Source organism: Crotalus tigris, unplaced genomic scaffold (genome assembly GCF_016545835.1).
Source record: "Crotalus tigris isolate CLP2741 ecotype Arizona unplaced genomic scaffold, ASM1654583v1 scf7180000024342.5246164, whole genome shotgun sequence".
Taxonomy (NCBI): domain Eukaryota; kingdom Metazoa; phylum Chordata; class Lepidosauria; order Squamata; family Viperidae; genus Crotalus; species Crotalus tigris.
In genome coordinates, this window is record NW_024100512.1 from 4220837 (window position 1) to 4246194 (window position 25358).

Here is a 25358-nt window from a genome sequence, read left to right on the forward strand (position 1 = left end):
CTTCATTTTCTAAGAACGCCTTATATGGGGCCAAAGGACCCCTAGGGAAGAAATGCTATGCTAGAGAGTAGGGCTTTGCATAGCATGCCAACTTCTCATTTAATTATCAGATGGGGCAGAGAGCGGAACGGGAGGTACGGCATATTGATTCTTATTCTAAGAAAATGTCATTTGCATTGTGCAGCCTACTTTCCATTTACAAATGCTTTGAAAAACCCAGCCAATAATTTTAAATACTTTCCCTATTTTAAATGTTCTTTCCTTTGCCATTCTTACATGTCCTAGAGTATAAAACCATTAAGTAAGAAAATAAGTAGGAATACACAGTTTGCAATTATAATTTCCAGACTGTATTTTATTAGTGTTTTGTTGGAAAGCATTACATTTGGAAATAATATTGCACCTGGCATTAAAAAATAAGGATTTCTGCCACAGGATGGTTTTGCATTCAGAATCCAATATAAATACTTCTAATTGTACTTTCATAGCTGCAGATATAATATTTAGTTGCTTGATTTATAATGCATAGAAAGGAACAGTTGCCATAACTGCAAAATGCTGCAGTTTGGAAAATAAAAGCCATGGAGGTTTGTTGGCAACTAAATTGTTATAATACTGCTTGCTCACTGATTTAGGAAAAACAAGGTTAGATTACATGATGGTAGTATTTCATCTCCAAAAGCACCATAACCATTTCTGGGGACAATTCAGAAGGAATTTCTCCAGCTTTAACTACTTATTTAACATTTTAACTCTTATTTTCAGAAGTTGTAATAATGAGATGGATTAAACACATTTTGAAGCTGATTTTTATCATTCTATATTGTGGTCAATGACCATAAGAAAACAAAAATGTTACAATATGGTCATCTGCCATTTTTTTTTAAGGATGCCCCCTTGTTTATCCTTTGTTTTTAAAAAGTCGCAATATTAGAGCAGCAACATGCATACGTTTCTCACAAGACAAAAGACAGAAGAGTCCAGCACATGTCCACTCTCCAGTCTTTAAAAAACAATAATAAATATTCATAGCAAAATAAGAACAGAGAGGCTCCAATACTGTTTTTGACAAAGCATTCCTAATACATTGTTCTGAGGATGCTGGGTCATTTTTTAAAAAAAATTAAAAACAGAACGAACAGAAAATCAATCATCCGTCTTCCGCGCCAGCCTGCAGAAAGTCCAGTTGTGCTCAACTGTGTTTTCATTGGCTCGTTCGCTCATGTGGTGGACCCTCGTGTTTCGGATGGTGAAGCCTTGCTTTGTTATATACTCCATCAGGTGAACTCTAAGAGAGACTTCTTGGTGGTAGTCACAGGGCCCAAATGTGAAAGACACTTGGCAGTCCCTGGTGTCCATCATATGTTTATTCCACTTGGTGAAGTAATTGGAAATGCCTTCCAGCAATGAGTGGACCTTGGTTGTGATGGTTAGCTGTGTGATGATCACTGCCACTGGATTGGAATACTTTGATAGTTTGCGTGTACTAGACAACTCTACTACCTCTTCAAAAGTATCCACAGAATACAAAGGTTTAGGTTCATTCAGACATTGTATTAAGGGTTCAATCTGGTAAAAATCTGCTTCCTTCCGAAGAAGATCGAATTCCTTAAAATCCAAAGGTAGAGTTAGCTCTGAGGTTCGTAAAAAGTTGAGAACGTACCGGAAAAGAGGCCCATCTCGGTCAATGAAGTAATTGCCCTGAGAGTCTCTGGCCGTCGGGAAATCGCCCCTGAACATGGCCCCCAACATTGAATCAGGATATCTCGTGAGAGTAGTAAGCGATGTCGTATACAAGTGTCCACCCACATTTAGAGTGATTGGCTCAGTCATCTTAGGGAGGAAAAAGAAAGTTTCAGAACTCTTTTACAATCATATGAGCACTTATTACCCAGTTTTAGATATTCAACAAATCACCCAGAATTCACCTGTTTTTTAGAAAGACGAAATAGGAATTGTGTAATTGAAGAACAGCTTGCAGAATACACAAATTATTTAGGCAGCACATGCTACCAGTTCAATCACTTCTGATTGGTTAAAATCATCTTGTATAGACTGCTTTAAATAAATTTATGTGGCAGCTTCCACAAGCCCATTTCATTTACAGGGAGTCCTCAACTTGCGACCGTAATTGGCCCTGCAAATACAACTGTATAACTGTCGTGATAGTTGTTAAGCAAGTCTTCAGGTGACTGCACACAATTTTATGACTTTTTTGCGGCAGTTGTTAAACAAACACTGTGGTTGATAAGCAAACCCACTGTTTGCTATGGGACTTTTTACAGGAAACCGTTTCTGGCCAAAAAAAAAATAATTGTAAATCGTGGTCATGCTATAAATGAGGGCCAACTGCCCAAAATGCAATAACATGACTGCAAAGGGTAAGGGGCCCTCACTGTTGGAACCTCGAATCCAGGTCGTAAGTAGGTATTTCAGGATCCCCATAACTTTGAACGGTTGCTAAATGACTGGTCACAAATCAAGAATTACCTGTACATACATCACTAGGTGTTATTTCTATGCTTTTCTCTATATAGCTTTCTTACTGATTTTGGGGGCAATTTAAAAGAACACATCTAACTTTTTACAATAAGTGTTGCACAGCTTCAGTTCACACCATGAAAACAGAGTGTCAAGTAGCATAGAATCCTGTGGTTGTTAGGAACTGATTACTGAGTACAATCCACTCTCTATGCAGAAATCCAAATTAAGGCCTTTCCAACAATTAATTGTCTAGGCTCTGATTAACATATCCAAAACAAAAGCTCTTATCAGAGTGAACTAATGTTATTGTTAGGAAGTATTTTTCTAATGTTTACCTGGAAATTGCCTTTCTGCAATTTTAACCCCTTATCCCCTGCACTTTGGAATGGGAAACAGTTTAACCTTCTAATTGACCTTTTTCTTTCAGATATCGAAAAGGCTAAGCAAATCCAATGGATCACAATTTAAAGTGGCATCCCTGTAGCCTTTAACTTCCCCTACAGGCCTTGTTGGTTGAATTCTAGGATAGTTTATAACTTATAACAACCCAATTAAATAATATATTTAAAAGAATGCAATGTGGGAGGACCAATGTATCAGATTTGAATGAAACTTGAGTTTCATTCAGTTTCAAATTGCTGATCAAGACGTGATAATTTTAAAAGAGATACCTCCAAAAATTTTAAGGCTGTAAAAATGAATGTTCTACCAAAGTTTCTTTTTTTGTTTCAGATGATACCTATTCTTAAAAAAGAGGCAAATTTGGAGGAATGGCAAAAGGGTATCAATAATTTTATATGGGCCGGGAAGAAACCAAGGGTTAAATTTAAGATATTACAGGATGCTCGAGAAAGAGGGGGACTTAAGGCATCCAATTTGAAATTATATTATGATGCAGCCGCCCTAACTTGGTTAAGTGATTGGCTTAATTTAACAAATATGGATATTCTTTTTTTGGAAGGTTGGGATTTAATATATGGTTGGCATGCATATTTAATTTTTAATAAGAAAGTTGATCGGACTTTTAAATCACATATTTTGAGGAATGCCTTACTTCGTGTTTGGAAGAAGTATTATTATAGATTAAATTATAAAATACCTATCTGGGGGATTCCCAGACATGCAATTGAGGGAACCTCTAAGGGGACAAATTTTGATAAAATTTCATATAAAGAATTGTTAATTTGTTCTGGTTCGAATTGGCATTTGAAATCCCTAGATGTATTAAGGCAGCAAAATATTCTACAGTCATGGTTTCAATATTTACAAATAATGGATAGATGGACTGTAGACAAGAAAGAGGGAATAACACTAGAAGATAGACAATTGGTTATTCAGATTAAAAACCAAGGTCCGGCTCATATAAAAAGAATATATAATGTTTTATTAGAGTTAGATTCGGAAACAGAATTGGTTAAAGATTGTATGATTAAATGGGCTCAGAATATACAGGAGCCGATCTCATTGGATTTATGGGAGATAATTTGGATAAGAAATGTTAAATTTACACAAGCTCAAAATTTGAGAGAAAATTTTTATAAAATGTTTTATAGATGGCATTTAGATCCTAAAAAATTATCTTGTATGTATTCCAACATACAGCCCAAATGTTGGAGATGTGGCAATAATGATGCGACATACTTTCATATTTGGTGGAATTGTAAAAAAGTAAAGGCTTTTTGGATTATGATTTGGTGGAACATTCAAAAGATTTTTAGAAAGAAGATAAAGTTTACTCCTCAACTATTTTTACTTGGTATTTTTGTTGACTTAAATGAAAAAGAAACTACTTTGATGTTGAATTTATTAACTGCAGCAAGGTTACTAGTAGGTCTATATTGGAAGAAAGATTCTTTGCCTACTTTAGAAGAATGGATATTTAAAGTATCTAGTTTTGCAGAAATGGCAAAAATTTCTGCTTATTTAAAGGATCATACACAAGAAAGATATATTACTGTATGGGGAAGGTGGATAGATTATATTCAGAAAAAATATGGAATTAAAAAGTTTTATTTATTTTATGAATGAATATCAAATATTATAGAGAATTGTTTTATAAGTTATGGAGTTAAAGGTTAATTATGATATTTTTTTTCTTTCTCTTTTTTTTTCTTTTTTTTAATTATTATAATTTTCTTTTTCTTTTTTTTTCTTAACCCTGTATTCTGCTCTGGGAAGTGAAGGGAGGGGGGGTGGGGGTGGGAGGGAGGGTAAGGGGGGGGTTCTCTATTTTAAAATTTTATTGTATTTTTATAAATGATTGTATGTTTTAAAAAAATAAAAATTTTCAATAACAAGATTTGAATGGAGTTTTCAGAAGAGTCAAATAACAAAAAAAAAGCCACTGAAATAATTTATTAGAAAAATTGTACCACTAAAAAACAGTGATTCTGCAATGTGCATCAGAGAAGGTGTAAATTGTTTCTGGCATGTAAGGCTCTTTTAAATATGACATACAGGCTCTAGAAAAGGTAAACTTCTTACAACATTTTCTTGTTTATTGGAGGAAATAGTTGGAGTAGCAACAGTTACATAGAGATATTCACTTGAATTAACTAGAACATCCAAGAAGGATACTTGGAAATGTTCCAATGCAAGCTTTATTGAATCAGATTTCACCAGGCAACAGCCATCCTAGCAGGCAGAGATTAATTGAAAATAGGATGGCTACATCATGCTTTCTGAAAAAATGGTTGCATGAAATTTGTCTTCTTCCTAAACAACCTCTATTTCAGCTAATTATTGTTTAATTTCTGTCACCTCCACTATATAAGCACTGCTTAATCCCAAAGCTATATTTAAAAATATTAAAAGACTTCACAGACCTACATATTTAATTTAACTACTCTGAAAATAGCACCACTTTGTACAATGCGATTTTTTTTATATTCTGAAAAATGTATGTTATTGAATAATAGGAATACTTACTATATATCCCCAGTCTCCATTATCCATCTGTTCCAATGTGTGATCTACACAAATCTGGATTTATCTGGTGTTTTTGAAAAGCTGTAGAATTCACCACTTACTCTTACCCTGTTTGGGGGAGGTGGGGGGGGGAGAGAGAAAGCATTGCACACTATGAGCACTTACAATAAACGTAACAAGCAAGTAGTCTCTATCTTGGATGCTAGCTACAAAGAAACACAAATTAAATTAAGTATGGTAGAACTCCTAATGCATCCTGACTACCTTGAATTTTTTATAGCCTCGGAGGAAATACGGAAACTGTTTGGTTATGCTGCCTGCCTTAAATAAAGAGCTGCAGCTTCTCTCAAAAAGATTTCACTTTAAAAACACCACACAATTTTATCTGGTCAAAAGCAGCTGGTTTTGAACAGCTAGTCAACTCTGCCAAACACATTACCAGGATCTTCTCTTATTTTCCCCAAATCAAAGATATAAAAGTATCACAGTGTTAAAGAGACAAACACTATTCTATTTAATTATTATTAGCATCTTCTATACAGATCAAGATTTTTTTAAAAAAAAAAACCCTCAAGTTTATCAGAATAAGGAAGAAAATAAGCTAACAAGTCATCAAAGTGTTCCAGTTTTCATGATGCTAAAATGAAGCACATACTTAGCTAGGGATAATAGTACATTATTTGGGCGTAGGGGGCGCAATGGCTGAGTGGCTGACAGCCCCAGTTTGAGACCCTAGCACTGAGCGATGGGGTGAGCTCCCATCCTTGCCTCAGCTCCTGCCCACCTAGCAGTTCAAAAGCATGCAAATGCCGAGTAGATAAATAAGTACCACTTCAGTGAGAAGGTAACAGCATTCTGTGCACCTCAGCATATAGTCATGCTGGCCACATGACCAAGGGAAGGGTCTTTGGAGAACACCAGCTCCCTAGGCCAGGGGTAGGCAACCTTGGCTCTTTTATGAGTCGTGGACTTCAACTCCCAGAATTCCTGAGCCAGCCATGCTGAGGGGAAAGGGAGAGGTTTCCAAGCTGAGCCATGCTGGCTCAGAAATTCTGGGAGTTGAAGTCCATGAGTCATAAGAGAGCCAAGGTTGCCTAACTCTGGCCTAGGCTAAGAAATGGAGATGACCACTGCCCCCTTGTCTTGGCCACGACTGGAGAGGGGAAACCTTTACTTTTATATTAACAGTATGTTACTAATAGCAAATAACGTTTTATGACAAAGTAGCATAGTCAAGGAATTAATTCACCTTTTAAATTATGTTATGTCTGTTTAAATACCACTTCACGTTATTGCCATAAATTCATCACTTGAGATTATCCTGCAGTAAATTTTTAAGTGTTTTGCTTTAGAAACAACTGAAATTGAAGAATAATCATATACAGGGAAGAGAAATGAAAAGACAGAAAGTTTTCAGCATAAACCATGCATGAGTTTTCAGCCTGATTTTTAATAATAAAACAAATTATTTCAGCATGTATTTTACAATGTCCTAATCCAGATAAAAAACACAGCACCCAAATTACTGAAGCATTTATTATTAAGAACATTTTTATGGATTTCAGTCCAAAGTCCACAAGACGGTTTTGCAATAATACCTTTTAGTCTAAAACAAACATTATTTGTTTTTACTGGAAAAGATTAATATAATTACTGTTCTAGAAACAAATACATCATTTTCAAAATAATTCAGATGTTTTAAAACTCCTATCCCAAGAAATATTCTAGGAATAAGAATTATAGTATCAATTCTGTCATTCCTGTCTAACATATTAGAGATGAGCAGAAGAATTTGATATGAAAAATAACAACAACTTTTATTTTTCAGTCAAACTTAGTCAGATATAGTATGGGCAAGACTAAAGGGAAAATCCATCTCACGACGTGCTCAATTCCTGGTAATTATATGGTCTGTATATATTTTTTGGCAGCAATACTCTATGGAAATTCCTATCTTCCCCCAGAATACTTTTCAATTTTCCAATCTACAGCTCTGGATGGTGTAACTTTCTTCTCCAAAGCTAAAATTTTGCTCTTCAATAAGCAGCAAGCTGGGAATCTGCCATTGTTGTGGAAAACCATGGCTTCCAGTACAATAATATAACATAATGGGCTGCCTTTCATTACACTGTATAAGCAAAAACAGCAGTTCACATATATCATTCTTTGCCTCTTACAATGGGGAATTATTATAATCACCCCAAATGGTGACCCACGCCCACAGCAGAATGTGAAGACTCCTCTGCAATATGTAGCAAGAGATCAATGAAAGCTTAATGCAGTGTCACTCTCATCCTTTTTTTTTAAAAAAAAAAAATCTCATTATACCCCCAAATACTAGTGACTTCACAGAAGAAGTGTGAGGACAAAGGTGAAAAAGGGGAAATAGAGAGCCACTAAAACAGATCTGAAAATAGTGACCTATTTTTAGACGTTGTCTACATGTATGATACATTTGCACCATCCCATCTCTTTGATACTGCCTATTTAAGATCCAAAGTTGCAAGCTGTATTACCAGAAGAAAATGTGTTTTACTTCATTTAAGTCCATTACCAATTATTCTGAAGGATGCAGATCTTACCAAGGTGCTACTTCTCAGTTTCATCACATGTGCCTTATTGAAATATATTGACTTTAGAAACTACTGTTAATCCGTAGTATAGCAGCCCAATTGCTAACCAAAGCTGGTTGCATGGAACATGATGGCTCCCTTGTTTTTTAAAAATTGACTTTCTATTTCTAAGTGCTACAGAAGATCCACTGAATATTTTTAACGCTTTGAACTGTTTTGGGCTAGAATACTTAAATGACCATCTTCCCCATGTTCATTTTCTATATCCACCTACTGTATTTGTCTAATGACATCCTCTGCTATGACATTTTCTATGACCAAACAACCCCTAAGGCATGGTCTTTTGGTGGCTCACTTAAGCTTGGTAATCCATTTTTTAAAAAAAGAATCTCTTTTTTAGTGTATTCTAGACAGCTCTGTGACCCATTGGATCATCCTCTGAGAGAAAGGTAGTGTAGTCTGATGTGACCAGAATAAACATTAAATTACCCCAATGCTAGATTATGGTTCCATGAACAAAAACAAAAAAAAAAACAAAAACAAATGTATTGCAATAACTGGTCAATATTTACTAACCTAAAGAGATAAAAGAATTACCATGAGCAGACCAAACAGCATGACTCTGTGTGGTCCAGTTATGACTTTCTACTGGCTTCCCCATTGATTTTGCTTGTGGGAAGCCAGCAGAGAATATGACTGCAAAGGTTCTGCAACAGCCACACCTAGTGTAGATATCATAGAAGTTTCAATTCCACAGGGGTCCTGGATTTTTTACTTCTTTACATTAACGGTTTTTAAATACCTTGAGTCAAAAAATGCTGCGGTATAATACATCACTTGAGCTAATTTGAGAGTACAAACAGATAAATGCAATGAGAGTTTTAGTAGTATATAAATTATTTACTGAAGGTCTTGAGGAAAATATATATATATAAACAGAAAGAAAAGACTCCAGAAAGTGAGGGACCAGGTAGATAAACAATGGATTTAGAAATGTGTTAAAATTATTAATAAATTAACTTTTCTAATATTTCAAAATACACAAAATACAAATATCAAAAGCAATAGACAATAAAAATAAATCCTATAATGAAATTATGAAATGCAATAAATTCCATTATTTGAAAAAAATATTAATTTAAAAAGCCCGTAAAAAATAAAATAAAGCATTTAAGAAACTATTTACTTGCAAATTATACTCTTCTCTCACTGTACACCAACTGTTAATTTCAAACAATTTATTTGTAAGCCTTAGGAATTAGGAATCTATTAGGTCTCTTCATCTATTTTCCCCCTTAGAAGTGTGATATGATATATATAAAAGAGCCATTCTTACTTGAATCTCAATAATCTTCCAAAACTAACATTATTTATATAAGAAGGAATTAAACATAATTATAACTTACCATTTTAACTCAGCTCTTTTTAATATTCCAAATGTTTTGATTGCTGGGTTTTGTGTTTCATGCAATGCTATAATTTGGAAAGATCTTTTTAAGTTATGAGTTGCTATAACCCAACAAATGCTCTTCAGAGACAAGACTCAGTATATGTGTTTTCAAACAAATCTGTTGACTAGGCTGGACAAACCACTGCCAACTGCAGAGGTTAATCTCAGTTCTCAATTCCCTTTAATATCAAAAGAAGTTCATGAGGCCTGAACATATAAAAATCTATTTTTTTCTCAAGGCAGTAAATCAAATTCAGCTGCAACTAGATCTGACTACTATAGTTGGTTAATTCACTTGATCTTAACATATACAAGAAAAGACCAACTAAACCTATGCTTCAAAAAAGCTTTCTATCAACACTGCAGCGATCTTGGCTGAAGCCATTTTTGCTTCATTTTCTGTTCCCACAGTACTGGGAGGGGGGGGGGGATGAGTAGTTTTAAGGTTAGATTAAACCAGGGGTTCTCAACCTTGGCAACTTTAAGACTTGTGGACTTCAACTCCCAGAATTGTTGAAGTCCACAAGTCTTAAAGTTGCCACGGTTGAGAATCCCTGAATTAAACAATAAATTATTCCTGTGGGAACCAAGGTCATTTGGCGGGCTGAGCCTTCCGTTAGAAAGTCCGCCGAAGTATTCTATTGGGGAATATGGATAATTACATACCGTAAATGCCAGCGTATAAGGCGACTTCCGCGAGCGCTGAAATCGGCGCCAAAGACGGGGGTCGTCTTATACGCCGAGTCGTCTTATACGCCGGAAATACTGGTAGTTTCCAGCGTATAAGACGACGTTCTAGGAATGTGGCCCGGCTATAAAGACAGGGGTCGTCTTATACTCCGGGTCGCCTTGTACGCCGGCATTTACAGTAGTGCTGGGGTGGGAAGTTCAACTTTGTAACATTAGGGAACTCCAGACTTGGTTTCACTTTTGACTGTGCAGCTACTTTGTAGCCAATAAATATGTTCTTTAAGGAAACCTCTTGCCTTGGAGTTCTACTTTTACTGGTCTCATCTATCGGAACCATGACATAGGTTGTTTCTTGGAGGAAAGAACAAATGAGTTGAGAATGTGAAATTCCACTCAGTTTTATAAATACATAAGGGAAAACAAATGGAGCCTTTGGTAGAAGCTGCTAGTAGCCTTCATTCTCTCTTTCAAAACTGAGTAACCTACTACATATTCATGAGAAAGGTTACCACAAGCAACAATTTTTTTAAAAAAAAAATCCTACTAGAAACTATCATATAATTTCACTGATGTTTCATTTTATCGGATGGGATGGCCTTGGAAATCCATTGACATCCCATGTATATTCCTTGCCTACATAGATCAGCCTGACCAATCAATTTAAATTCACTGACCAAATTCCATTCCCTCTAATATCCCCAAAGGCCTTAAAAGATGAATAAACAGCAAGTTTGAGGGAAGTAAAAAAGATTTACCGGTACATCTTCCTGTCTCCTCCATGGCAGAGGAGACAGCTTTTGATCACAAAATTGTTGTGCAGCATCAAAATGCATAATTTATTAAAGCAATTGGTTCAGGCAAGCGCTTCATAAGCCCTTTACAAATGGACACATTTGCTCAGCCCCACACAAAACACACATACACATCCAGCCTTATTGATTTAGCGTAGATTTCCAGAATCACCAACTATGCAGAAGCCTAGGTTTAAAACGCACCATAAAGCAAAAAGCACCAATTAGTGTACCTTGTACAAGAAAACACAGCAGGACTGCTGATTCTGATCAACAATTTTAATCTGGAAATAATAAAGATGTATATTGGAAGGGAATTGTTGCACCGATTTTTTTTTCTGCAGCTTTCAATAAAGAATTACTGTAAGGCTTATATTTCTGCATAAACTGTAACTACCTTAAAATGAAAACGTGAAAAAATGCAGAATCAGTCCCTAGAGTAGAAGTACAAGAATAGCACATATAGGACAAGATAATATGAACAACATACCACAAAGTAAATTGTTTGTGCCAGGTGCCTGAGAATACAAAAATGCATATTTATTTAACATTTGCTATGTTTCCCACTTCTTGCCAAGTCTGATTCTATAAAAGTAACAATTATTTATAATTATTATTATTTATAATAATAAGAGGAAAATTATAGATTTTTCAAGTTAGGATCCAGATAATTTCTTTATCCCTTTGCTGAAGTTAGGATTGCTAGCACATGACATTGATATGTTTTGATGCTGATTTGTGGATTTTTATGTTTATATGTATTACAGTTTTGAGGTATTTTATAGCCACTTAGAGGCAGCAAAATAAGGCAGCCTGGAAGCAAAATATACATATACATATCTTACCTCTCTTATTTACTGAAAGTTGCCTTGGCTAAGAAAGACTCCTTGCTATTTTCATGAGATACCTGAAGGCAAAACTGTCCTGGAACAGGCAAAATACCTAACATTTTATTACTCAGAGGAGTAGTGTTTATAAATTAAGCTAGGGAAGATGTGTCACTGTTAGCTAGTCGCACAACAAAATACTTACCATTTCTAGCGGAGAGGTGACCAAAAAGGTTTTAAAAAATCCCCATCTTTTCAATCAATAAAAGCTTTTCTTCCCTAATTCTTGATCACAAGATGGGTAGAAAATCAAAAGAATTACAAAATGTAATGATAATATTCAACAATGTGGCACCAAGCTAGTTAATTTCATCATCTTAAAACAGGGGTCCCCGACCCCCGGGCTGCAGCCCACTATTGAGCCGTGCAAGGGGTGGGCGAGTACACGTGCGCATCTCCACTTGTGAAAGCAGTAGGCGCTCATGCATGAAGCTCCATTTGTGTGAGCTGCACTCACACAGAACCATCCCCTCTCCCCCCCTCACTGGTCCGCCAAGCCGGAAAGATTGGGGACCGCTACCTTAAAAGGCTCAATTTTTTTTAACTTATTATTTGGGGTAAAGCACTGAACTCCATAAACCCAATTTCTAAGGATTGTACACCACTCCTTTAGTCTCAATGGCCTCATTTTATTGGTTTCATCTGGATCAGAATCCCTTAAAATGACCTGGCAATCATTTTGCTTGAGTCAGTAGTTTTATGAGAGTTCCAGATTAACATTTTCTTCTATTTCCAACCTTCCCATCACTTCTTTCATTTCTCATCACTACCAAAAAAATGGGTAAAAATAGAAAAACAGAGTGCATTTTAATTAAAGTCACCAATCTGGAAATATCACTTAACTAGCTTTAGCCAGATTAGGATAAAAACATAGCATATTTAGCCGTATATTTATTTCATTTATTAATTTATCAGGATCTATACCTTGCTGTAACCCAACATGACTAAGTAGGTTTTCAAAAACATGATTATGATATGGTTTTTTTAAAAAAAAACAATAATATAGTTTTAGCATTACTAATAGTATCAAAACTTTATACTGAATACCAAATATTGAGGCCCTTATTGGCATCCCCCCAAAATTTATTTTTAAAAATATTTTAAAAAACCAAGAATATATAACTATATATTTTTGGACAATTCTAATCAAAACATTTTTATTGGCTTCTAGGAATGATAATTGTCCTTCTTCTCTCCTTTACTTCAAGAAATAAGTTAAATGGGTATGTGATTTAGGTTATGAATGAGTTTGTGCCTACGTTTACAGGTAACAGGAGCTAATTTATTAATCTGGGCAGCCATATGTCACTGGTTTACATGCCACACAGTACATTACAATATTACTTTCCAATATCATAAGCAGCTTAGAAATCACTATGTCTGCATTTTCACAAAGCTAAGACATAATGTGGTCTTTTGATTCCAAGTATTCTGTGAACGTAGCTGTCGTGGTTTGTAAGATGATTTCTAGATCAGGGAACAAATCATGGATTAAGCATGGTTATTACACAATGTAAATTCAACCACTGATTTATTTTAGGCAAGATGTTTTCCACACTTTTTATCCACATTCCTTTTAGCCAGAGATCTCTGAAATGGAACATGGGTCATTCCGCTTGCAATTTGCCACCAATGAGCAGATTTTCTACCTATCTAGGAAACCGAAAAGCAATTTGACTTTTTAAAACCTGGCCACTTTTTAATCTTGACTAAAAAACCCAAAATTCAAAAGGTCTGTTTTAAAAGCATTTACCCAACAAGAGGCTGAAACTTTCATTACACAACTCCGTGCTGTCAAGCTCTCAAGCTGTTCCCAGACTGACAATTACATCCCATTATACCAAGCTTCCTGTCTCTGGCACTGAAATGCTTTATATATTTAACAGATGGAGCATGTGTCCTAGCTTCAAGGAGAACTACAGTGCTATTTCTGCTGAATTTCTTCCCTTACAAACAGAATTTGGCAGAAGGAAGAAAGAAAAGAGAAAAATATAAGAGGAGGTGAAGGAGGAGAGATATTTTCAGAAAGTCTCTCGAAGCAAGAGGAATCAAAGTTGGTACAAAATATAATAATAGTACAGAGGAAGTATTCTGATAACTTTGAATGGGCATACCATGTCATTTTTCATCTAGTAGGTCACAAATGGGAGAAGTAAATCACAGCTTACTCCTTGATCCCCTTCTCTCAGATTATCCAGGTCTTGCTGATTTTTAGGCAAAGAATGCTACATTGAGACCTGTTACCTGAGGGATCCTAAAACTTCGCAGTTTTGTTATGTTGGCAGACTGTAAGATTTGAAAGACACACGGACAAAACTGTCCAGGCATACAGCAACAAAAGACATGATTCTACCAGCAACAGTGTTCCACCACCAAAACCTTAAGTTACAATAGTGATATAGAAAGAAGGAATAGAAGGGTACATTTATAGTATATCCTGCACTTCTGCAAACTATGCCTATTTCCTCAATGATATCAGGGCATTATAACATCATTAACAACAGAATTTTACCCCAGTGTTACATGTAAAATATTTTGTGTTACTAAATGGAAAGGGAAGAGGTGGAAAAGAGACACTATCTCTTTAACTGTTTGGTCCATATCATTAAAACAGACTATTGCAGGGATCCCCTACCCTCAGTCCATGGACCAGTACTGGGCTGAGGCATGCCAGCAACCGGTCTGCACAAACAAACAAAGCCCCATCTGCGGGATACAGGCAGCCCCCTCTGGTCTGCAGAAAACCTCCCTTCATGTAACCAGTCCCTGGTGCTCAAAAGATTGGGAATCTCTGGACCAGTGGTTCTCAACCTGTGGGTCGGGACCCCATTTGGGGTCGAACGTCCATTTCACGGGGGTCGCCAAACAACGCAGTCCACCATTTCCCCCCCCCTTTTCCTTAGCTGTGCCACTCCCTTTTATTCTATTGGCTTTTGAAAGCCAATAGAATAGACTCTCTTGAATAGCCAATAGGAATTGTCCAGGCTGTCTCTGCCCTGCTGAGCCCGCCAAAAGTCCCATTCTGCAAACGGTGCTGCACCAGTTGAGTAGTCCTTGACTTACGACCGGTTGAGTAGTCCTTGACTTACAACCGGTTGGGGGTCGCGGCATTAAAAAGGTTGAGAACCACTGCTCTGGACTATTGGATATATTATATCAGCTCCCAATCATAATGCATCAGCTCCAATATATGAATACTATCCTGGAAGCTCACAATACAAATGATAGAAACCAGCTGCTCTTCTTTTTGCCTTACCTTACACTTACTGCTTACCTATAGAAGCACTAATGAAGTGGAACAAAGAGAAAAAGCACTTCGGAAAAAGCAGGGTCTTTTCAGAACACTCTTAGGAAGTTGAGTGTATTGATAAAAGAGCCATACCTACAACTTTAAAAAGTATTTCATCATCAGGAAACCAAGCACAGATACTTACCATGGACTCCCAAGCCTGTTCAATGACCAGGCTGCTCCTCAGGAAAAACTGGTCCAAGAGAACTGGCTGACCAATGACCTCAACTGTGTCCAAATACAAAAGCCCACCCTTACTTGCATTCTTGTGCAAGAATTCTTGATACTAAGCAACATTTTTAAAAGATACAGGATTACACTGTAAATTGGCCTCAAGCTTGATTTAGAGTTGCGCGCAATTGCCGGTATCACCACATACTTATGTTGTGAAGGGGTTGATGGGTAAGCGTAGGTTGCAGATGGCTACAGAGAGGCCAAGGAATACATTTCCCAAAATCCTAACTACGAACAGTGAGAAGGTACGCATCCTAATGTGCAGATTGATCTAACTTCCTGTTCTGTGCTTTGCTGTTTGAGCACTCCCTAGTCAAAACTAACTTTCGTAGACGTATAAATGCAACAGCTAGCAACCGTCTCTAAACGACAGATACATATGTTCCCTGACCTGCAGTGATGGAGACGTCCAATCCAGGCTTTACTCTGATGCAGCAGACTCTACTCTGAAGCAAAATTTTGTAATTGCATGTTCCAGTTATACTGTAACCATTAAGCAACCTTTGTTTTATAAATTAAATTAAATCTGATTTAGATTTTATGATAATTTCCATGTTTTAGAATATGACCATCTTTCTTCATAATAAACTTGCTTCACAATAAAATACAATATTACTTTCCAACTACAAGCAAAAAATTTAAATGTTCAGGATTCAAAAGACTTTGGCTCCATTCTACTATTTCTATCTATTACAGTAATATAGTTTAGACTATGTTAATCCACTGGGGCCATGGAGGATATGAAATAGCAAGATTTTGTTGACATGCTTTCCATCTATGAAGCACAAATGGACAGCAAAAAAACCCACCATTTATCTAATGCAGGAAGTACCTGTAGAGTACAAGTATAGATTGAGTACAAGATGAAAGGCTTACTGTAGGGCATACATGTGTAAACAAGATTCAGAATAACAAAAACATTTGGTTCATATTCTTGAAGAAAAAGCTTCTCTCTGATTTCCACTGACCAACTCACTGTTTTAACCCTCAGCCCTTTCTTGTGACTTATTCCCCAAAAACTGAGGTTCGTGCTCAGATAACATTCAAACACACAGGATCATTGACTGATTTAGGTAGCATTTGACTGTGGAAATCCCTTCAAGGTGTTTCTTACCCAGATACAACAAAGTTGAACCACTATTTCAGGGGGGAAAAAACAGATCCTGACCTTTTTTTCATGATACTCTTTCAAGTTTTTGAAGCGTGCACCCTTGAAACATAATAGGATCATCTTTTCTCAAGGTTAAATGTTGATACCAACATACCAAACATTCCATTTTTCTTCATAAGTCTTGGTTTCTAGTCTCCTGATCATCCTGGCTGCCTGCTCTGATTCTTTCTTAAAACCATGGTTGCCCAGAGCAAGAAGCATTATTTGAAATAGATATTTAATCAAAGCAGAATATCAGTGCAAAAATTACATTTGCTTTTTTTATAGCCCTATCATCCTGCTGGTTCATATTCAGTTCACCATCAACTCTTACTCAAATATCTTTTTCACAAGTACAATTTATTTACCCTTCAGGTACCTTCAAAATCAAATAAACTTGGAATTTGTCTTTTTGATTTTATTCGTATCAGCAGCTAATACCTTTGGTATTGCAGATTCAATTCATTCAGAGCAAAAACGTATTCCCAGGCCATGTTGTTATCCTTTTCAAAGCATCATGTCTGTCTTTTCATTCAGCTCTTCGACTTTTCTGATGAAGACATACTTTTTTGTTAGAAAAAAAACTAAACCAAAACAAGAGCTGTCTGGCTCTGCCTTTTTGTCACTACCTGTCCTATTCTGTTACACTCACTGTGCAACTGCGATCAATTATATCAGTATATTGGCAATTTTCCTCTTTTAACGTGAACATTTCAAAATAAGCCCTTTCTATTAGTCTCCTTCCCTAAACTATGTTCTCATTATTGTCTTGACACCAACTTCTCAATTATAGAGTCAGTATGATTCTGTGTGACCAAGACCGCATTCTATTTCCTATATTTGTTCTTACAGCTTTATGTTTTCACTAAGCCAGGGGCGTCAAACTGCCGGCCCGCAGGCGTTTCATCATACCAAAACCATGCCCACCCCATTGCCAGCAATGCAAAAAGAGTTGCGATACATCGCGACACGTCACGTGACGAGTTTTGATACCCATTCACTAAGCTTTTCATGTAATTACATTGCCTTCTTCTGTTGTTCTTTTTTCATCTCAATAAAATTGTTTATAATTTCCTTTTAATATCTCCATCTTTAAAAAACCCCTTTCAAGCAGGTTCTCTTTCAAGGGCATCCTACTTTTAACTGCTCCTTTTATTTGGACTAGATGACCTGAAAGATCTCTTCCAACATTATTATATTATTGTTATTGCTAGTGTTGTTGTTTGTTATTATTATTATTTAATTTGCTTTTTAGAATGCATTTATGGTTACACTATAAAAAATCAAGCATTAAATATATGATTTAAATTGTAAGCCACCCAGAGTCACTTTGCAGAGTGAGAAGGACAGCATGTAAGTTTAATAAATAAATTACATATTGTCAGTTTTATACTCTTTCCTCAGTAAAGTCTTCCCTACCAATTAGCATATAGCCTTACTGGGGAAATTTTTCCTGACTGAGGAGCAGCATTTCAATGCTTTAAATTAATAAAATCCCTGTGGAAATAACCAAGTTTCATAGTTTGAGGTAACATGACTGCTTTTCAATAAGCACAAGGAATGAGACACAGTACATTTTTAATATTCCTAAATGAGCAATGAGAGTGTTCCTCCAGTTATATTCACCACTATCCATTATCTTTAACAGAAACTTAGCTACTCTAGTGTACCACAGAGGTCCGGCTTTTTTTCTTGGCTGAGAATTTTCCTTAGCTTACTATACTACCACCTCTAAACTTAAAAAAACAACAACACCCTAAGTTATTGACAGAGGAAGGAAGATACGACCAAACCAAAGCCTAAATTTTATTTTTGATCATGTACATTTAAAATAATCAGGTACACTCAATGTAATTAATGGCAGGCAACCATTAACAGTTTAACAGAGCACTAAGACCGGACATCAGAACTTGTTTGAAATTTTAAATTAGCCATGCATGAGCCTCAGGGAAATCTTTCAATTTTAGCCCCATTTTATGTACTTTAAATTCAAACAATTTGGGGAGCATAGCTGTTATTTTTATGATATAAATCTTTACACAATTTGCATGCTGGATACATAGAATATGCTGAACAAAAAACATGCATGGACATGGCTGGTAGTTTTGTGAATGACCACTATTAATAATTTCTACATTTCACTTCCTTCTGAACATTTATCATTCTTCTATCACCACATAAACCTGTATGACACCCGATTCTCAATGACTGGGCAGTTCACAACAATCGAAGTACAATAATTAATTGAACAGCCTTTCAAATGCCGTAAGACAGTCATAAATGGATTGAAGCTTCTGAGTCAAAACTATGAGAATGATATATATACTACTAGACCATTAAAATATACTATTATATTATTCCAAGCTGCTACATTCTGAATAGAATTACTGGAATGTTTAGTTTAATGTCACCGATTCAGAACTCTGGTCATCCATTATCTAGGAGAGTTTCCAAATTGATCCATCAATTTGCAACATTTACTGATCCTCTTGCTGAGAAGTCTGAACCTGTCATTAGGAAGGTTGGGATAAACAAAACCTGTTGACTCAGGTCAACCATCGGGACAAACAACTTATTTATTACTATTAAATATTACTATAACACCGCAACAGGAGCTGAAATCTGAATTTTCTAATCCAAGCATCAGGATCTGTTTGAAACTGATCTTCCCCTACAAGTACTTACTACACATTGTGAACCTCTATTTTGATGCACAAAGCAACCAGATTGCCTCTGGTTTAGGCTTTATTCCTACGACATAAATAAAAATGAAGCTACACCAAATTTTTAAATAACTTGACTATATAAGTCTACTGAAATCATGCATCATAAAAGCGCAGTTTGGGTTGGCACATACATTCAGGATTCTACAATCAGTACAGAACAGAAAGTGAAATATAAGTGAAAACTGCTGCACTGAATGTTAAATGGATTTTCTGCAATGCAATAAATATTCTGACTGGAAACCACAACTGACAAGCAACAAATTAAAATTTTCTATTATTTTATCTTCAAAACTACTTTACATGACAATGCTTGGCTACCTTGGAACTTTGAAAGGAATGCATAAAAGATAGTTACAGAGGAAGCCCTTCTGATAGAATACATAATCCAGTTGGACTTGCAAAGAAAAATGCACACTTCTTCTTCTGCACATCTTCCCTGCTTATGCATTCTTGAGGTGTCTCTTGTGCACACACCATGGATTCTAATTCCTTGAGGATGCACCCCTTCCTTCCACTTCACCTCACCAGTTCCCAACCCACCAGGCACCTTCTACCTATTATTTCAGGCATTCAACCCACTTTTTTTCCAACGCCCTCCTTTATTATTATTTTTTAAGTTTAAACTTTAGACACATACTCTGCTAGCCCAACCTAGTCCCAGAGGGGGAATAATACATTGCTGACTCTTCTTCGCCATGGCAGCTGGCTGTGATGCAAGGGGCAGCCCCCCGCATCTGGAGGGCACCCGCTGGGCGGTTGCCTTTCTCCTAACCATGCTTGCTCAAGCACTTTATTTCTTGAAAAGCAACTTTAGTGACAGGTACGAAACTCACACGCCATAATGGGTTCACACATTCCTCAACGGGGGGGGGGGAGAATCCCATGACAAGCCACATTATGAAGATAACCGCCGGAGAAGAGGACGGCAGCATCCAAGGTTGCAGAACTCCCTCTTCGCCCTATTTAATACACCGCTCGCATTCCCACGCTCCAAGTTAGCCCTTCCTCAAAAGAAAGACCTAGTCCGCCTCCCTCTCCCCGAGCAGAGCCCGGGGACGGCGCTCCCTCTGCCCTCTCAATCCCCGTGAAGAGCCGGGAGCTCCAACGCTCCCCTTTCCCTTTATCTCCAAAAGGCAGCCCTCGGCGCCCGGGCTGCACATCCTTCTCCTCCTGACCCTCCCCCCTCCAAGAGCGCAGGGCTCTCTCGCCCCTTCCCCTAAGCGCCCGACCCCTCATAAAAGACTCCGGGCTTCCCGCCATTTTAAGCTCCGCTGGCTTTACGTACCCGGGATTGTGCCGTTCCGCAAGTTCCATCCGTCTCTCCCGCTCGCGCTCTCCACCGCCGCTGGGCTCAGGAGGCCAGTGGTTGCGAGCACAACCGAGCCTGAATCCGCCTGCGTGTCTGGCTCCTCCCCGGCGCCGCCTTCTCCTCCTCCTCCTCCTCGCTTTTCCGAGCCTGTTTGCTCTGGCCTGAGCGAGGAGGGAAAGGAGGAATAGGGAAACCTTGATGGCGAGGCTGGATAGCGGCGGCCCCCGAAGGCAACACTGCCGATCCGTTTCGCGTCCCACGTCTTGCAAGGCCTTTGTTGGAGAATCTCTCACTCTCTCTCTTTCTCTGTCATTTTCTCTCCCCCTCTCTCTTCCTCCCTGCCTGGGTCCACGAGTACCGAACAGCTGGAACGCATTTCTACGCTGAACGTGTTTATTAAAGCTTCGTGAAATCTGCTATAGTAAGGTGACCAACTTTTTTACAATGAGGAGGACACAAATAGAAGAAAAAAATATCGTAAATAAAACATTTTATTCATTGCAACAATACAGAATACACTATAATATGATAAATGCATAATAAAAAACGTGTAACAATAACATTTTATATTGTAATTATGCTTACATGCCTATTAATTTTTTTAAATGAGTACAAAAGAAGGACTGTCCTCCCTAAAGGAGGACGATTGATCACCTTACTATGTAGCAAACGGGTTTTATCTCGGTAAATGGCTGCATAGCCAGCTGCGGCCAATGCATTCCAAAGGTATTCCAAACCGCGTGGAAAAACTAGTTCTACGATATATTTTCCCATGCTTTATACACCCTATCTGGCTCCCTCTGGTTGTTGTAATCTACATCATTCCCTCATATGTTTGTAGCAATCGCACGTTGGGCTGGATTTGCACATGGTTGTCCGCAGCATTGTTTCACGCACAGTGAGGCACAGTTCTGTGGGGCTGAGCTTGTCTCCTCTATGCGTCCTGCGCTGCAGGATCATTAAAGAGGGCTATTGAAAAATGCAAGCATGAGGCCATCGCTTAAATTTCATGCAATTCTTGTTTTGTGAAAGCCCTCGCTTATGTGCAATATGATCCATATAGCAGAAGAGATGGTGGATATCTTCAAAGTGAGGTCAGAACTTTATTCCAGCTGATTCTTTTGACTCTTTTTGTAAGTTGCAGCAGCTATTTCTTCACATTACAGAAAATATGTCTTATTATTAGAAATCTCAAAATTCCGGTTATTTCTTTGGCAGCCTAAAGACTGCTTACCAATTAATTTATTTTCAGCTTTCGAGCAGAGGAAAATTTTCCATAGGGTTCTTCCATTAAACTATTATCACCCATTTTTCTGCCTGTTGTAGATTTTCCCATCTTTCTTCCATTCGTGCTCTAAAATGCTGAATAGAATATAGAAGCTGCAGTAAATGCAAATGAATATCTTTATTAACAGAAATTGCAGTGAAACAAATAGCTATGCAAATATTTTTGTGTGTTTCCCCAAAATGTGACAAGCCAAAACATAGATTTATTTATTTGATTGATTAATGTGGCCACCCATCTCAAACATGGCTCTGGGCAGATAAGAGGGAATAAAAACAAGAAAAAATATAACTGGGATGTTATATTTTTAATTGTTCTAATTGTTTTTAATGGTTCTGTTTTAATTGTTTTGATTGTTTCTGGTTTATGGAGTCCTGTAAATAAGGCACTATAAATTTAATAAATAAATAAAACAATAGGTAACAAATATAGCAGCCAAGATAAAGCTAAAGAGCGTAATCAACATAACCACAACATGGGCTTAATAGCACATCCCAGGCCCCAAATTACTATTTTGGCTTTGGTCATTAAGTCAAATCTTGTGTTAATATATTATTGTTTATTGAACTCTGACTTATTAAACACATCATTCTAAGAGTGTTTTTTCTGAACCACACATGAATGCACCCATCAGATCATGACATGAAGCTTGCAAACTCAGAAGAAAAATATTTCTTACTGCTATATTGGGTCTTAGGTCAACTTTTGCTTCCCAGAATGCTTCATTCTTGGTACTTTCATACACTTAGGATGTACACTTGAATAAGGCTATGATTTTTCAGGAAATCTACATGTATATATGCATATATAACCAGTGCTTTTTTTGTAAAAAAAAAAAAGTGCCAGAACTCACACATGTTATACAACCTGCCTTGCCTACCCTACAAGGTTCCATCCAAAAAAGGTGCCGGAACTCCGTTCTGGGCGTTCTATGACAAAAAAAAGCCCTGTATATAACTCCATATGTATGAGACCCAATTTAGTGTAGCATATTATTTTTTGTAAATGATCTCTGCGATACAAATAGTCCTGAACTTACTACCACAAATGACCCCAAAATTTCAGTTGCTAAATGAGACCTTTATTAAGTTAATTTTGCCCCATTTTATGATCTTCCTTGCCACAATTGGTAAGTGAATCACTGCACTTGTTAAATTGGTAACATAGTTGTTAAGTGAGTCTGGCTTCCCCATTGACTTTGCTCATCAGAAGGTTGCAAAAGATGATTACATGAGCCCAGGACATTGCAACCATCATAAATATGAGTCGGTTGCCAAGCTCCTGAATTTTGATCCCATGACCATGGGGTTGCTGTAATGGTCATAAGTATGAAAAATAATCATACAGCACTTTGTTCAATGATGTTATAACTTTGAATTGTCACTAAATGAACTGTTGTAAGTCAAGGATTACCTGTATTCTCAAGCAGGAGATGGGGAGATACCACTCCTCCTCTAGTTCTTCTGCAGCAAGCATTTGGAGATAATGCATCTTGTGGTAATTTATTCTCTAGATTAATGATGCCATCTATTACACCGTGGGGATCCCTTCTTAGGATAACTCTTTGGAGCATTTTGTACTGTGGAAATGTCTATGCCAACCTTTGTGGGGAGCTTTTTTTAACACTCTGGAAGTAAAATAAATAAGAATTCTCAGGGATGAACTTCTCTCTTTTTTTTTTTTTGAAAAAAAATGAGAAGATACTGCAATTTTTTTCATCCCCTGAAAATTTCTCAGAATTTCATAGCCCTATGAGGTAGATTGAGCTGAGAGTTGAGTGGTTGGCAGAAAATGACCCTTGTATATCTCTCACCTATACCCAACAGAGACTTCTTTTCAACACCATGTGTTGTATCACAATTTGTTTATAAATGATTTATTTAAGAGACTTTATAGCCCACCAACCAGAATCTTATAGCCTCTCCTCTCATGGTTAGAACCTACAAGAGATGGAAACCAAACACAAGAACCAATGCTGAAAGTCATAAGAACCTTAGTTTCTCTTTCCCTAGATGAATTTTCTGTTGGCTACTTCAGAGCCATGGATTACAGAAGGGCTAGCTGATGACCTTGAATTCTTAGGAGGGCGGATGGTAGCCCTGCCAGGTAGTCTCTGACTTACAACTGGGACACAAATTTCCATTGCCAAGCAAAATTATTGTTAAATGAGTCATGCCCGATTACATAACTTTTTTTCCCCAAAGTTGTTAAACAAATTACTGCAGTTAAGTGAATTATGCAATTGTTAAGCAAATCTGGCTTCCTCCACTGACTTTGCTTGTTGAAATCCAGCTGGGAAGTTGCAAATGGCAATCAATCTCGTGATGCTGCAAGCATCATAAATACATGCTGGTTGCCAAGTGCCAGAATTTTGATCATGTGACTGTAGGGAATGCTATGATGATTGTAAATGCAAGGATCAATTGTAAGTTATTTTTTCCAGCATCATTGTAACTTCAAACAGTCACTAAACAAATGACTGTATGTTGAGGACATACAAAAATATGTTTCCACAGGGAATAATTTTGCCCCCATAATTCAGAAACAAAGTAATAAGCCAACCAACCAATTTAGTGTGATATGCTAGTCTAGATGGTTGGGAATTAACTGCATCCTATCTGCATTGTGCAGTTGCATGCAAATGTTAGGTACCCTCAGTCACATTGCATGAAACCCTAAATGAATAGAAGCTATCACAACCTCTACAAGGAAGAGTCAAACATAACACCTTTCTGCAAATCTGAACACTTACTTAACTATTCATATGCAGCTGTTAACAGATTCAAAATAAGAAAACAATATGGCAAGTGCAAAAATTTGAATAACCTCTCAGTACTTCCTAACATATCTTTGGCAAAAATAACAGTTTCCAGATGTTTCCTGCACCCAATCAAAAGCCTTTCTATACTTGCTTTTTATTTTTTATTTTTTCCATTCTTCAGAAGTCTAATAATTCTGCTCAAAATAAAACAAAACTGGCACTATCCTAACTATTTCCAGAAATGTTGCAAATAGTACTGGTATTACTAAAGCTAATGTGTTCATCAAGATTTTGCTATCTAATTTAAAAAAGTGGTATGTGAAAATTCTGATTGGCTAAACTTGCAATGGGCAGCAGATGTCAGTATCAATGAACCCATTTTGTAAGAATCTAAGAAGAACAGAGGATGAAAATTATGAATTAAGAAATGAAATTGAAAGGGAGGGAGGGAGGAAATGCAGGTCTGTGAAAGTAAAATATTGCAATAAATTATGAATGCAAGTGGTACAATATTGAAGGATTGGGTTGTGCAGGCAAATGAAGTAGATTTAATTGTGAGTGAAAGGGCTAAAACGAGTGAGAAAAATTAAATTGCTATAATCTAGATTCTTGTGACTGTATATGAAAGTGGGAAATCATAATAGATTATAATGCTCCAATAAATAAAAACAGAAGAACTTGAAATGAGTTTTGGGAAAATAATGCAATATTTTGAACAAATGTACTACATGGAAAGTATGAATGAAAATGATGATTGATGAGATTTGATTAGGAAAAAAGTATATTCTGACTATATATTTT

At 36.9% G+C, this 25358-nt stretch overlaps 1 protein-coding gene across 1 annotated transcript; it reads right to left on the reverse strand.

Moving 5' to 3' along the window:
• Positions 1-334: 334 nt before the first annotated feature.
• Positions 335-21013, reverse strand: KCTD6 (potassium channel tetramerization domain containing 6). The gene is made up of 3 exons (XM_039326683.1): positions 20488-21013; positions 5413-5520; positions 335-1833 (listed from the first exon to the last, which is right to left on the reverse strand). Exons 2-3 carry the CDS (start codon positions 5437-5439, stop codon positions 1147-1149), a joined length of 714 nt encoding a protein of 237 aa, XP_039182617.1. The 5' UTR covers positions 5440-5520; positions 20488-21013; the 3' UTR covers positions 335-1146.
• Positions 21014-25358: the final 4345 nt, after the last annotated feature.

Bases quoted from the DNA above. Each gene is read 5' to 3' on its own strand.
- KCTD6 (XM_039326683.1), bottom strand. From the start codon at position 5,439: ATGGATAATGGAGACTGGGGATATATA. The intron at 1,834-5,412 runs GTAAGTATTCCT...TTCCTCCCTAAG, and splicing joins ATGGAGACTGGGGATATATA to ATGACTGAGCCAATCACTCT.